This window comes from Lissotriton vulgaris, chromosome 11 (assembly GCF_964263255.1).
Source record: "Lissotriton vulgaris chromosome 11, aLisVul1.2, whole genome shotgun sequence".
NCBI classification, from domain to species: domain Eukaryota; kingdom Metazoa; phylum Chordata; class Amphibia; order Caudata; family Salamandridae; genus Lissotriton; species Lissotriton vulgaris.
In genome coordinates, this window is record NC_141699.1 from 560,410,516 (window position 1) to 560,426,494 (window position 15,979).

The 15,979-nt window shown below is 48.2% G+C and overlaps 1 protein-coding gene across 9 annotated transcripts in view; it reads left to right on the top strand.

The window, feature by feature from the left end:
* Positions 1-15,979, top strand: part of LETM2 (leucine zipper and EF-hand containing transmembrane protein 2) — a 309,166-nt gene that overhangs the window by 264,049 nt on the left and 29,138 nt on the right. For all 9 annotated transcript variants that reach the window (XM_086943645.1, XM_086943644.1, XM_086943646.1 and 6 more), the window contains one exon: positions 15,365-15,433. In XM_086943645.1, coding sequence (XP_086799771.1) covers positions 15,365-15,433 — 69 coding nt within the window. The remainder of the gene's footprint in view (positions 1-15,364; positions 15,434-15,979) is intronic.

Consider the following 15,979-nt stretch of genomic DNA (forward strand, 5'->3'; position numbering starts at 1 on the left):
TTTCAGGAGCGGTCCCACAGGACAGGGAGAGAGGCTTTCCGAATAGTAGAGCCCTGGGGGGTGAGGGCTGGGGGCTGGAACAAGGGCCACGTCCAACAGGTCCCAAGAGCTTCTGACATACACACTTTTATAACTATAAATCATTTTACAAAAGTAAGGCTAACTTTGGGGAGTACAAGATTCAAGTGGAGTCACATGGTTTTCTCGTCGCCATGTGTTTGTTTGTTTACAGGCGCCCGTGTTCTCGTGAGTGCATCGCGGGCAGACATGCTGGTAAGTGCGTCTCCCAGAAGGGCAATTAGGAATCTGAACGGGGGCAATGTGACCTCTCTAATGGGTGAGGGCGAAGCTGCCTGCAGGGGAGAGCTGCAGCTCTGTTGGTAAACAGAAATGTGACTCTCAGGGCAGCCGGATATCAATAAGGGAGAAGGGAGGAGTCGCAAGGGCAGACGAACATCTCTATGGATTAGTGTGAAGAGCCGATGCGGCGCCTCTGAGTGAATATGCAAGGTACAATGAGCACTTTCCGGGTGACCATACATTTCTGAAAACAGTATGCCATCTCGATGGGTGAGCATAAAGTTGCTACAGGGCAGTATGGCATCTCTGTGGGTGAGCAGAAAGTTGCTGTAGGACAGTATGGCATCTATGTGGGTGAGCAGAAAGTTGCTGCAGGGCAGTATGGCATCTCTGTGGGTGAGCAGAAAGTTGCAGTAGGACTGGACATCTCTGTGGGTGAGCAGAAAGTTGCTGCAGGACAGTATGACATCTCGATGGGTGAGCATAAAGTTGCAGCAGGACAGGACATATCTGTGGGTGAGCATAAAGTTGCTGCAGGACAGTATGACATCTCGATGGGTGAGCATAAAGTTGCAGCAGGACAGGACATATCTGAGGGTGAGCAGAAAGTTGCTGCAGGACAGTATGGCATCTCTGTGGCTGAGGAGAACGTTGCTGCAGGGCAGTATCGCATCTCTGTGGGTGAGGAGAACGTTGCTGCAGGGCAGTATGGCATCTCTGTGGGTGAGCAGAAAGTTGCTGCAGGACTGGACATCTCTGTGGGTGAGCAGAAAGTTGCTGCAGGACAGTATGGCATCTCTGTGGATGAGAAGAAAATTGCTGCAGGGCAGTAATGGCATCTCTGTGGGTGAGCAGAAAGTTGTTGCTGGGCAGTGTGCCATCTCTACTGTGAGAGGAGGAAGGTCCCTAGAAGGCGGTGTGACCTCTCTAATGGGCGAGGAGAACTGTAACTGTGCATGCAGGACAGAGAACTTGACGCTCCCTCCATTTATCTTCATATTGACGGAACAGTGAGGCCTTGACGGTAGACCATTGGAAGAAGAGCGCCTGAATCATTACATTAAACTTGGAATTATTTGTGACAATTTCCCAGTGCATACCTGGCATAACCCTTACCGTTGGTCAAAGATTTATCACTGCAGGAAATAAGTTTAATTGGATTCGGACGCCCAATTCTCTATCTTATCAAAAATATGATAGCTCAGAAGCAAATAAGTAATCTGGGAATTGTGAGTGCCTGCACCCTTACATTTCTATTTCAAGCTCTGGCTAATGTTGTTCCGGGTTTAGGGAATTAACTATTCTTTTAAGAGAAACATTCAATGCAACGCTAGTGCATTGCCCTCCTTGTGTAACATGCTGCCGCGTTGCAGGGAGGTGTCATATGTTCTCCGTTCAGGATATGCACGTTACCTGTTTACTTTAGGGGAAGTCTGGTAGGTGCATATGTGTGTGGGACGCCGTGCGTGAGCAGGCTATGCACAAAGTACTGGATGGCGTGAGTTCTTGTGGCTTTGTCCCTTGTTTGGTGTGTGTATGTGAGGGTCCGCACATGTCACCAGATAGTGTGAGTAGGGTGTGCAAAGTGTTGTGAGGGTTGCATCCCTTGCCTGCTATGTGAGAGGGTGTGCACATGGCACTAGATGTGTGAGAGGGCATGCAAAGTGTTGTGACGGCTGCACCCCTTGTCGCCATGCAAGAGGGTGTGCACATGGCACTAGATGTGTGAGAGGGCGTGCAAAGTGTTGTGAGGGTTGCATCGCTTGTCGCCATGCGAGAGGGTGTGCACATGGCACTAGATGTGTGAGAGGGCATGCAAAGTGTTGTGAGGGTTGCACCCCTTGTCGCTATGTGAGAGGGCGTGCACGGGGAACTGGATTTGTGAGAGGGTCGTGTAAAGTGTTGTGAGGGCTGCATCCCTTGTCGCTATGCTAGAGGGTGTGCAGGGGGCACTGGATGTGTGAGAGGGCGTGCAAAGTGTTGTGAGGGTTGCATCCGTTGTCTGCTATGTGAGGGCGTGCACATGACGCTAGATGTGTGAGAGGGCATGCAAAGTGTTGTGAGGGTTGCACCCCTTGTCGCCATGCAAGTGGGTGTGCACATGGCACTAGATGTGTGAGAGGGCATGCAAAGTGTTGTGAGGGTTGCATCCCTTGTCGCCATGCGAGAGGGTGTGCACATGGCACTAGATGTGTGAGAGGGCGTGCAAAGTGTTGTGAGGGTTGAACCCCTTGTCGCTAAGTGAGAGGGCGTGCACGGGGAACTGGATTTGTGAGAGGGTCGTGTAAAGTGTTGTGAGGGCTGCATCCCTTGTCGCTATGTGAGAGGGCGTGCACGGGGCGCTGGATTTGTGAGTGGGCCGTGTAAAGTGTTGTGAGGGCTGCATCCCTTGTTGCTATGCGAGAGGGTGTGCATGGGGCACTGGATGTGTGAGAGGGCGTGCAAAGTGTTGTGAGGGTTGCATCCGTTGTCTGCTATGTGAGGGCGTGCACATGGCACTAGATGTGTGAGAGGGCATGCAAAGTGTTGTGAGGGTTGCATCCCTTGTCACCATGCGAGAGGGTGTGCACATGGCACTAGATGTGTGAGAGGGCGTGCAAAGTGTTGTGAGGGTTGCATCCCTTGTCACCATGCGAGAGGGTGTGCACATGGCACTAGATGTGTGAGAGGGTGTGCAAAGTGTTGTGAGGGTTGCACCCCTTGTCGCTATGTGAGAGGGCTTGCACGGGAAACTGGATTTGTAAATGCAATAGGTCCTGCATTCGCGAGCGATTACGCTATTGGCATTGTAAATGACAATGCCATTTATTTAACGATTAAGCTATTGGCAATGTAAATGTTAATGCCATTTATTTATGATTAAAAAAAAAAGTCATGAGCAATGCCAATAGCTCTCCCTTTGATAATGCCGAGACCATTGCATTGTAAATGCTTGTTTTTTTTTACAGGCTGGAGAGGAGTGAACATGCAGACGTTTAAAATACAATAAAAAATGGCTAAAATCATATCCACAAAATAAAAGTAGAGAACATTAAACTAAGTTCCCATTCGGTCACTTTTTCCCATTTTAACCAATACTTGCGTCGACAAATGAAACATATTAAACAAAGGTTGATTCTTCGGGCTCTCAACTGCGAAAGAGGTCAGCAAAAAAATACAAAGCAGCAGTGGCCCGGGAAGGACAAATATTTTGGCTGAAAGAATCTTGCTGAACATTCATCTGTGAAACATGGCATTTCTGGGGTCCTGCCATGTTGTAGTCTGATCAATGTGATTCAAAAAATATCTTTGGCCAGATGGTGTCTTCGCCATCTCCCAGCCAGGTGGCAGGGGAACATCATCTGGGATCTCAAAAGATGACTGGCGGAGATGTTGACCGCTGGGAGCAGGTTCGGAAGGTGCCATTAACCCAGATGAATTCAGTGTAGCTGGAGAAACAGCACCTAGTTGCAGTGAAGCTGGAGATGAATGAGCTCGGACATGCTGGGGGGGTCAAAGCTTCAGCTGAACCACCATCAGTGCTAGCCTGTCTGGAGTGGGACCTGGGCTCCGGCGGCTTGAAGAAAGAGTCCGGCAGCTTCCTCATGCGCATGGGCACGGTTTGCGGAAGCCCCCCTGCGCTTTTGGGGTTCATGATGGCGTTGAAGAGCGCCTCCAGATCCGTCTCTGACTCCCCACGGACGTGCACAATCTAGTGCCCCACTGGCGGCTGCGACGCGGGGGCTGCAGAGCCTGGCTGCTGGATGGGGTCCATGGTGGGCCAAGCGCGGGGCGCTGCCTGTTCGCTCGGGGGGGCCTCGGGCTCACAACCACCAAATCTCTGCACGGAGGAGCACTTGCTCAGGCAGCGGGGCTCCGGCTCGGGTTGCGCTGCATCCCTGGGCTCAGCCTCCAGTTCTCCCCACTGATACTCTCACACTTTTCCCCACTGCTCTGCTACAAAAACTTCCGACCCAAACTTTTGTTTTGTTCGTTGCTCCCGCAGTGCCCCGTCTGGCTGCAGCCTGGGCTGGGGGATGGGGGCGGCCGGCGGACGAGCTTTAATTGCACCAACAATGGCAGCATTATCTAGTCAGTTCTGAAGCTGAACATCTTCAACTCTACATGGATTTTGTAATCCTGTCAACATGGAATTGGTATTATTCAGTCTTCTGTAAACCCAGATTTTCAACCAGTTAGAATTGAGGCACAGCATTATTGGCCCTTCCTCTTCCTTCTGAAAAACGCCCACAATGCAATTTTTTAGGGAGTATGTGCCATGCCTCAGCTTTGAATGAGATGTCGAAACTGAATGGAGACATTTGGTGGCATAAAGGTATGGGAATGGGAATAGGATAGGGCCTACTGCTGCTTGGAGCTGCTGGGAATCCACAAACAATTGTGAAGGAGAGCTAAGATTGCCAGAACTACCATGAAAGGGATTTTTCTTGTATTGTCCATTGTTCCAGAATGAGCTCTGTTGTAGGCACTCAACAGTTTCTTTTTATAACAAGCATTTACAATTCAATGGTTTTGCCTTTGTTAAAGTTAGAGCTATTGGCATTGCTCTTGACATTATATATATATATTTTTTTTTGTAACATAAATAAATGGCATTGTCATTTACAATAGCAGGGCACAGGGAAGGGGGGCGAGGAGAGACGAAGGAGAGCTGCGGGCTTAGGGAAGGGGGGGCGAGGAGAGACGGAGAGCTGCGGGCTCTTGTTGTAATGCTTGCATGGATGAGTTGGTGGATGCATGGATGGGTGCATGCATGGATGGGTGTATGGATAGATGCATGGATGGGTGGATGGATAGATGTATATATACAGCCAATCCCTCAACAATGTATGCAATCCACCAACCCATCCAACCAACAACCCATCCATGCATCCACCCATACATCATGCATACATCCATCCATCATGCATCTATCCACCCACTGTGTCCCACTCCGACCCCTCTAAATATAACTCATTTTTTCTGTATATAGAGAGGACTGTATTCACTAGTATATGCAGTAGACCTTTCTATTCTAACATTCGTATGTGACTCTTGCAGTACATCTATTCATATCCCTTCCATATATATATAGAAATATAACGAGAATCAACAGTCTCTTCTTTGTGTGACTACATCTAGTACATTTAAATTGTTTTCCTGTTTGTATCTTTTACTTAACGCATGTAAATCAAAGTCCTTAGGTTTGACAACTGGTTCTTATGTAAAGCGCTCTGACACCTTCGGGTAAAGTTCGCGCTACATAAAATCACATTAAATAAAACTTTACCCCACAAATCCAACCATCCATTTGTGCCTAGGCTTACATTTTACGGCCTCGAAGCACACAGAGAAGGGACAGTTTACTAAGTCGAGGCTTTGTAGGGTGCATGGCAGGGGACAGTTTTAGGCACCAAGGGAGGGTAGGGAGCAGAGTCAGAGTACTTCACAGAGGTAGGGGGCAGTTTTTTCTGACATAAAAATGTCCAACTTGCTGCCTCGATTATATAAGCTGCTTTTAACCTCTGACCTTCAAAACAATTCATGTCCTACATTTCTGATCAAAACACATAGCCAGTGGTGACGCTGCGATCAATTCACAACTTTATGTCAGTCTTCAAGAAAGTTTCATATAATACCAGTCTGGAATGTCAAACAACATCATTCTGATTGCAGGCTAGTCTTCAACACCTGGCTTGCCCTTGGCGGGCATAAGTCCACGATACAGGACAGAAAAAACTCAACCATCAAACCCTTGGATCTTAAAAATACCTCTGTTTCACCTCCACCTCAGGCGAGGAAAGGGGGTATTCTGTGAAGTCCAGGACCCCTAGAATACTTCTAATGGACCATAGGAAAGAAGGCAGTATTCTCCCTTCCCTGAAAGGGATTTTTTGAACTGACCATCCAGATTCATAAGTACTGTGCCAGAAAACCTAGGTGGCGGCTGATGGAGTAAAAATACAGTCCATCCTTTATAAAACACCACAGGCACACTCGTCTGATAGTGTCTCAACCAAAGAGTGGCATTCTCGTGAACTTCAAGTACTGGTACTCTGCCCGCGAACCCACTTCATACATACAGCACTTTGCGGAGTTCTTTGTGCTGGAAACAGCTCTCTGCTGGCGCACCACCATACCAAACCACAGAGCAGTCGTGCCCTCTGTTGGGAAACAAGAACATCAATCTTGACCGGCAGAACAACCTGCTTCAGCGGTAGTTAGACAGGCAATCCCAAGGTGTATAATCTTAGCCAGCAATGAATGCTTCAAGCTGCGCAAATCCCATTTCCAACATAGAGCAACACCCTTCAACATTCCATGTTATTCCAGTACTTACATCCACACAGCACCATACATACATCTTAAAACTACACAATCCGTTGTGTGTCGGGGTCGGATGCCCCGCACACAGCCCTACTCTACACACACTAACATGAGCTGCATCAATACCCACAGAAGATTGCCACAGCCCAGCCACCGCCCTGCATCTCTGGCGCTGCACAGATAAACAACTGTCGATACCAGTGCAGCAATCCCGGCTGCCGTATCATTAAAGACAGGCACGCATCATTTTATCATCTTCCTGCTACTATAATGCTTCCTATAATTGACAGATGTACCATTGCCGTTGCCACGTTTCACGTCTCTACCAGGACTGGTCCCACCAACAGGGTTTGGACCCCAAAAGCTTTACTGTCATCTTTCTGTCCACGAAATAGGTACCAAAGAGAAGGTGGGTGGCATTAATCTATGTAAGCATTTGGAGACAACTCAGCCTGCACTAGGAGTCATTGTGCGCTCGTAGCTCGCTGCATGCTTAACACCAACACCCAGCACTGCCAGTGCCCTCCCGTGGCTTCGATTATAGCTGAGGGGGAGACAGTTATACAGACTCCGGTTTCACCAGAGGGCCGGCAAATGTCTTTCAAGCAGCCCTGGACAACACAAACATGTGCAGACGCACCCGATGTACCTGCTGCAAGGTGATACTGAATACATAGCAGCCTGTCCTGCGTTGCGGCCCAGGAGCAAGCCATGGGCTGAGCCCTGCTGAGGGCCGTCCTCCGGGTGACTGGCGGGAAGGGGTCCCCTTCGAAGCCACAAGCACCGGCACTTTAACGAGTGGAGTGTAAAAGCAGTGCGGCAGGCCACTCCATCCACCTGAGAGCCGGGCCTCCACTGGAAGCTGGCCTGAGTCGGGGCGAGGCTGCAGACGACGACAGCCGAGCTACGCCAGCCTGCAGCAATGAGGCGTGGGCACGGAGGGCTGCGAGCATAGCGAGGAATAAGGGAGCAGCGTCTGGCAGGCAGGGTGACCGGGGCAATGCTTCTGTGTGTAACACATGGTTTTACCTGCAATGTGGCACATAAAATGCAAAGTGTTCCGTTATTTTTAAAGGGCAATCGATCCTTTCATTCACAACTATAAGCTTTCCAAGTTAGCCATTGGGTGCCAGTGCCGGCAATGCCAGACCAGATTCGGGGGCGTTCCCGGCTTTTGGCTGACGTAGCCAATGGGAGAGTGGGGACGGACCATGCCCCACAGGGAGAAATCATCACGTTTTTCCTAGCGCATGCGCACTTCGTACGCATCGGCTAGGCAAAACCTAAAAAAGTGCCGGACCATTTACTTGCCTTAGGTCACTCTGAGCCTTTCCGCATATGAGGATATTGGGCACCCCCTGGCCTTTCGAGCACTCTTTGACCAGCAGTGCACCGGCCTTCTCTGTTGAAGATGGGGCAGGTTGGGGCTGGTGTGTTTCCCGCCTTTTCCAAAGATGCTGAATCCTAGGGTTGAACGTGAGTGACTGTACACATGATGTGTGAGCCAGACTATGCGTTGTGTGGGCTGTCTCTCTATAGATACTGGAGACAGGCCTTGAAACTGGCTTAACAGCCAGAGCTGCTGACTCTGGATTTGGAGAACCAGGTTTGAGTCTCGGCGTCATCTCAACATCCTGTGATTCTGAGCAAATCGCGTAATCTCCCCGTGCCTACCAAAATGAACGTGTCCTTGTGTAATGTAACTGATGCTCATGTAAAGCGCTCCAATACCTTCGGGTCAAGTTGGCGCTATATAAAACTGCAACAACAACAAACATATCACTGTATACCACAGAGTTCTTTGGCCTTGCCACCAGAAGACATGAAAGGCAACTTCAATGGCACTTTCGGTCGACCTGGTATAAATAGTTTCCAGTGGAAACATCTGCAGCATCAGGACTTTCTAGGAGCCCCTGGGGGAGTACGGCCCATCTGTTCAGCGGAATGAAGACAAGACATGTTACCCCTTCAAGGAAAGGACCAAGCAAGGCCAATGTGTATCGCTGAATCTCTCATCCACCAAAGAATGAATGACGTCAGAAACCGGCGACCTGTAATCCACAATAGAAAGGGACAGACACACACCACCGCCCACCACTGACCCCGCACAGGGCTACCAGCGACGAGGTGAGAAGTGCAGAGATGAAGGAAACACACAATGGGAAGGGGCAGGGGGAAGGGCCGCGTCACTTCCCAGAGGCCCCCGCAGACCTGCCACTCACAGGACCAGCACCCGGGTGTGGACTCGGGAACAGGCTGACTCGGAAAATGAGCCCACCTGGCACTGGGAAGTGAGCTCCAGGCACCATCTGTGTGCCTAGGACCCGGTGCCAGCATCAGCCTGCAGGCCTGGGTGCGTCTTCCAACCACTTAAGGGCGGATATGTCAATTACCAATTAATACACCTATTAAAAGCATACACACAAATACAGATATAGGCAGCCACGAGATGTTAGTACATGTTTGTTTTCGGTTACTGCACAAGAAGACCCACTTAAAAAATCCTTATATCATGAAGATGACGTCTTACCTGTGAATTATTTACCGTAATTCGCAGACATTACATAATTCCCGTGAAATATAGGTGCCATCCAATGGCAAAAACTATGACTAGCTGGGTGGTCAGGAACATTGTATCCCAGGCCGCCTGACGTCAGAAGTGACGATTGTTTCATCATAAATGGGAAAACACACCAGAACATTCTAGTTGCAACCGGGGTGCAGCTTTAGGCGCTACTACAGACAGCCGCGCGCCTCTCCATTTCTACAGCAAATGTGCTTTTTAAGACACCAAATAATGTATTCACAAAAACAACACCCCGTAAACAACATTTACTTTTTTCCTTTCCACTGCAGTCTACAAACAACATCATCCAGTGTTTAATTCAGTTTGCAATTTAAAAAAAAACCTGCTTGAAATGCAAAAAATGCCCTGGTAACTGCTCCAACCTAAAAGGTGGTGGATGGGAGCACATAGAGGGTAATCTGTGTGTAATGGTCCAACAAAGCAATCTCGTGTGTGTGGGGGCGTCGCAAGCCACGAGGCCTTCGGCTTCATGGCTTATTGTCACAGGAGGCCTCTGTGACATTATAAGACCTTTAAAAAGATACACGTATGTATGTATACATATCTACATATATATTTATGCGCATGTGCAATGTACAGGCACATAGATACATGCACATCTGTGAACACATATCATGAACCTAAACCCACATATACGTGTACATTGATAACACACATTTAAAACAGCCAGATGTGAAGACAGATTGTATGTGCACGGCCCCCCGGCCCCCACTCACCCGCGTGTAGATGTGCTTCTTGGTCAGAGCCATCCTGCCGGCCCCCCGGGGGCTGTCCCACCCTCTCCGTGTGTCAGCCGCTCCCTTTGTGGGGCTGCTCCCGGCGCATCCCCTGACACCCCGGCAGGATGTGGCTGCGGGTGCGAGCGGCCGGCCCGGCTGCTGTGCCTGGTGTCAGCGGTGGTGGGAGTGACCCCAGGAGCTCCGTCTGCCTCTGCCCGCTGGAGGGCTCCCCGATGCTGGGCATAGCTGCCATGGTTTCAGATTGCTTTTGTGTGACATTTTCATAATCTCAGTGTAATTATGAGTGACATTCAACGACTATGAGTGACACTTTCTCACAAGCAAAATCAAGCAATAAATACGAGAGGAACATATAAATATCAGAAAATACACCCATTTGAGCAACCAGAAACTCTAAAATATTTAAACTGCTGCAAAGCACCAGAGCCAGGTGTAGTGGCGACAGGCGTTCCAGGATGCATTGGCCATGGAAGCAGTCAGAGCGAACCCCCAATCTGTGTACTCAGATGATTACAACAGGCACCCCAACCACCATGCTATCTTTCTCAGTTCAATCTCTTGTCCTGCGGGATAAATACACAGATCTTCACAGATGGCACATGAAGCCACTCTATTAACAGCAAGTAATCAAACCTGTAACTTGTAGTTTACACATAGGTTTTTCCAGCAAGCTCACTAAGTGTCTGTGCTCTGTCACCATGGTCGCACCCCTTCGGTCCCTGCAAGATGTATACACATTAAAGCAAATACCCTAAGGCTGCAGTGCCTTACACTATAATTTGCAGTTTACACATAGATCACACTTCCTAAAACATACACAGTCCTTTACAGCAGGCACTCTGGTCACTCCAAACACATAACCTGCACACACATCTGCAGCTAGCACATGAACCACATGGGCTGTTTTATCGTGCAGATACCTTTCCCAGCGTTTGCCCCTCCTGTTGAGTTTGCTACTGTCCACTGGGGGCACTTGTTGGCTTCTCAATGCATGCCCACTGGGAGCCCCACAGAGAGTCCACATGTACAGATACCTTTATGGCAGGCCTCTGTAACTCAAAACCCAAGATTGGACAGATTTTGTTTTGATTTTTATAGCAACTATTTACAGGTTCAAAATCAGGCAGAAGGATGGGAAATTAATGAAATCCAAAGGCGCACCTGGGATGGACTTTGTTTCTGACCACCCACCTCCCAAAACCATTCCCTTCCATCTTCCAACCACCTCAAGTCCCTCCTCACCCAGTAACAGGATACAGACCTCTGTTCAAATATTGGTCTTGTATATATGCGTACAGTTACAAGCCACAGCATCAAGTTATTGCACAGCAGAGTTATTAAAGTGGGCCTTCAGCACTAATAACAGATTCTATGTTTGCATCAAATGTTGCGGTTTGATCGACCTCATGAAGATGAAAGGCTGCGCTCGGCTGTGAGAGAAATCTATGAGGAAAGGATAAACTCGTGCGCACTTTAGTCCACTGAGCCCCCGGCTGACTTCAACGTAAAGGTAGGTGAAAAGTGCTGTGAGCAGAAGGAACCACACAAACCCTCCTCAAAATACACAATATAGCAAGGCGTGAATAATGTGTGTAGATGAGATCAACCTCACCTTTTTTCTGCGTGTTAAAAACATGTTTTCTAACTGCAAGTGCAGCCATACGTCTCCCTAAAATCGATTTGTCTGTGCACGAAGAAAGATAGCAAAATACACCAGAGCCTCTGAAATGCTGGGGACAGCGCTACGCTAGAGCTGCTGAGCCCGGGCCGATGACAGGGAGAGAGAGCCGCGGGGTCCTAGCGCCGGGCACTTCCGTCCGAGGGATGGGGCATTCCAGCAAAGAGCAAGCACTGCCGACCACCAGAGAGCCGGGCTCCACTGGAAGCTGGCCTGAGTCGGGGCGAGGCTGCAGACGACGACAGCCGAGCTACGCCAGCCTGCAGCAATGAGGCGTGGGTACGGAGGGCTGCGAGCAGAGCGAGGAATGAGGGAGCAGCGTCTGGCAGGCAGGGTGACCATGCCGGACCAGATTCGGGGGCGTTCCTGGCTTTTGGCTGACGTAGCGTGACGTCGCCAAAAGCAAAAAATTCTCGGGAACGCCCCCGAATCTGGTCCGGCATTGACGGACAGAGCCCTCTCCCAATGGCTAGCCTCCATTTATGGAGCTAGCCATTGAGAGACTGGGGACGTTCCAGTCCCCACACACAGATGTCATCAGGTTTTTCCTAGCACATGCGTACTTCGTACGCATTGGCTAGGCAAAACCTAAAAAGTGGTACTCAATTGCAATTCAGGGTAGTTTTGAATTAGTAATGGCACTCTGAGTAGGTAAATGGCAAGCACAGGAGATTGCAGGCAGTTGTGCTTGCTGCAGACAATGTTTGTGGTAATATCAGAGACATCAACTGTAAAAAACGTTCACCAAACCAAAACAAAGGTCCACATACAACCAAAAAACAGTCCAAATACTGGCCTATCAAACCAGGACTTCTGGCACTGCCAACACTGTCCGACCCTGAACCAGGTAACAATTCCATCAAAGCCTGTGACTACCTTAGCTCACTCCAAAACCTACTTACTCAGATAAACATGTATGTGTTCATTCTGCCGATTTTACGCTGGTTGGTTCGATGTTATCACTAAGTGATGTCATCACAAGATGTGAGGCTTCTAAGAACCTCTGACTTTTACGTCTTTTCATCCTTCCGAATATTTTTTACCCCCGTTTTATGTTTCTCTTAGACTGGGCGATTCATCTGGTATAAGAAAATACACCTCTGTGGCCTCCCCGTTGATGCCAGGTGATAAAAGACACGCTTTTTCACAAACCAGGCAAGCAGGGTGGCTGCGTGAGTTTAACGTGTGTGGCAGGCACTGATGAATAGGACTCCAGTTTGAGCTCTCACGAGAACTCAGCGTTCAGACCTTCCGAGGTCAGTAAATTCAGTGCGATAAAGAAGGTAGTTTTATACCGGTTATTTATAGCACTTGGAAATTGTTATTATTACTTGGACTGGTGATTGTTCTCCACTTGCTTTTTTTGTACAGTGCTCTGTTGTTTCTCAGCTAATTTCACGCTCAACGCCTACTCATACACAGAGGTGCTCATTAAATGCACCCAAAAGTGCCCCCTGTCAGAACACAGTCTTCCTGTGTGAAACTTCCAACCTCTCCCCGTGTCCTGTTGAGCGCTGTATATTTAATGTTTAGGTTCTAAACGAACCCTCCATTATGAAGGAATAATGCCTGTAATGTAGGGTGTGGGTGTGGGTGTGGCGCAGCGCCAGAGCAGCCGGGGATCCGGTTTGAGTCTTGGCGTCGGCCCAGCCTCCCGTGATTCTCGGCAAATCACTTAATCTCCCCGTGAACACGGACAGCGCTTAGACACCCCAGAGGTGATTTGATAAACTGCGCTATATAAATCTACAAAGTAACTCGTTCCCTCGGCGTGTGTGGTGGTCCCACCCAGAACGAACCACAGGGTTGGAAACAAGAAAGGCGTCCCCGCTGCCGAAGATGACTGAATGGAACACTTGATGGCTATTCTCTGTGTAAGATATCACCGCACGCGCTACTAGCATTCGGAAACAAAATATCGCCGTGATCAAATGAAAGACTGACCTTAGCGTGGATGTTACACTTTGTGAAAATGTGACTAAGTTCAAGAAGTGTGTGAAGACCAAAGAGTCCACAGACTCGTGAAAGGTTCGAAAAGCGCACGTGCGTGTGTGTATAAAATGTGCAAAGGAATACATAAGCAGTTAGCACCGACGCGAGGAGCTTGTGTTGGTGTAAACAAGTTGCAGACTACTGAAATACACCAGAGCCTCTGAAATGCTGGGGACAGCGCTGCGCTAGAGCTGCTGAGCCCGGGCCGATGACGGGGAGGGAGAGCCGCGGGGTCCTAGCGCCGGGCACTTCCGTCCGAGGGATGGGGCATTCCAGCAAAGAGCAAGCACTGCCGACCACCAGAGAGCCGGGCCTCCACTGGAAGCTGGCCTGAGTCGGGGCGAGGCTGCAGACGACGACAGCCGAGCTACGCCAGCCTGCAGCAATGAGGCGTGGGCATGGAGGGCTGCGAGCAGAGCGAGGAATGAGGGAGCAGCGTCTGGCAGGCAGGGTGACTATGCTGGACCAGATTCGGGGGCGTTCCTGGCTTTTGGCTGACGTAGCGTGACGTCGCCAAAAGCCAAAAATTCTCGGGAACGCCCCCGAATCTAGTCCGGCATTGACAGACAGAGCCCTCTCCCAATGGCTAGCCTCCATTTATGGAGCTAGCCAATGAGAGACTGGGGACGTTCCAGTCCCCACACACAGATGTCATCAGGTTTTTCCTAGAACATGCGTACTTCGTACGCATTGGCTAGGCAAACCCTAAAAAAAAGAGGGTCCTCCTTTTAAGTTCAATAGCCACTAGACAATACTACTCGGTTTCCCAAGGTTACAACAACAACAGTCTTGGGCAGGATCTTAGTTGCACAAAGCTATAGGTCTGCGGCATGGCAACTTGACCGTGACACCTATAGACCATGCTAAAGTTCCTATACAGGTTTAAAGGTGTGACAAACAGCAATCATAAATCTGTTTTTTCCAAAGTGCCTCCTCTGTTCATGATTGGTGTTGCTTGCTGTTTTTTTGAAGAGTGTTTTAATACGAGGATGAACCCCTGAAGGAACAGGAAAGTTGCTAATCTGGAACAGTTCTCATCTTGAATATCTCTGTCTGTTCATAACGGAATACTCTTCTTCCCTGCAACTTTTCAGAGAATATTGTGTAGGGGTTTGACTAGACTTGAACATTTCTACTAAAACAAGCAACAAGTAGCGTGTCATTTTGGAAGTAATTGAGTGGATATGAATTTATGACGATACATACAATGAGAATAATATTATAGTTAAGTACTTTTTTCCATTTTAGGACTGGTGTTAGGTTTGTCGGCATGTTCTAAATTTTATTTCTTTAACCGTAGTCAGTAACCACATTGGAATATTAAGGGGATGCACACAGGATGGGGATATTCCTTAATTCCAAACCTTTTATAGCAGAGGTGTACATCTATAGCTGACAGGAGTGAGATCATGTTAGATTTCAGGATGTTCACCTTGGAATAAATTACATTAAAGTATTCTAAAAGGGAATCGTTTATATAGTCGGTGCTTATCCTGACAATCTGGCCTTTGTCCACCAGTTTTGGATCAGCCTGCTATAAAGAGAGTAGATCATGGTAATCCATCCTAACAAGGGTAGGTAAAATCCTGGGTCTGGTACAACACTTGTTATAGAAGCAAAGAAGCGAAGGCACATTCTCTCGGTCTGGTACCTCCTGCTCTGTAAATTAAATACCTGTATATTGAAAGTGGTTGAAGTTAATCTGATGTATAGCTCCGATTTTTAATCATTGTAGCGCATCTTTTGTCTACATTATTTAAGGAAGAAGAATTGCCATCTGAGAAGTTGGAGACCCAATTTAAACATGAAGCAACACATTCGCAAGAAACGGTGAGTCCTTAGGCATGTATCTGTATTGAAAGTGGTAGATTGGTTTTTGTATTTCTTTTCAATTTTTACCTTTTTGACAGCTATTGGAACAGTCAACCCTCCAGTATAACATTGTACATTTATTTTTATTTGTTAATTAGTGCTATTTTCATATCAAGAACTTAGCAACAGGGAAGTAGAGCGCTTTACAAGTAATGTATCAGAAGATAACATAGATCATATTGAAAGCGGCGACGGAGGAAGGGGAGAATGCATGTCGAAATTAGTTTGTGAGGTATCGTTTGAAGAGGTGAGTTTTTAGTTATTTATGTAAAGGCAGCATGTCCAGATTCTGTATGATGGTGTTAAGGATAGTGTTCCATAGTCTAGGAGTAGAGGATGTGAGCGCCTGTTTTTAATGTTTTCACGTTTTAGAATTTTGGAATTTCATGAAGTAGTCGGTTTCTGTTTCCTGTATTACACATATACATGTATTACCTATGATTTGAAGCTCATTCTTCAAGTAGATTTTAAGAAATTGTGGATTGTTTTGTGAATTATAAATGT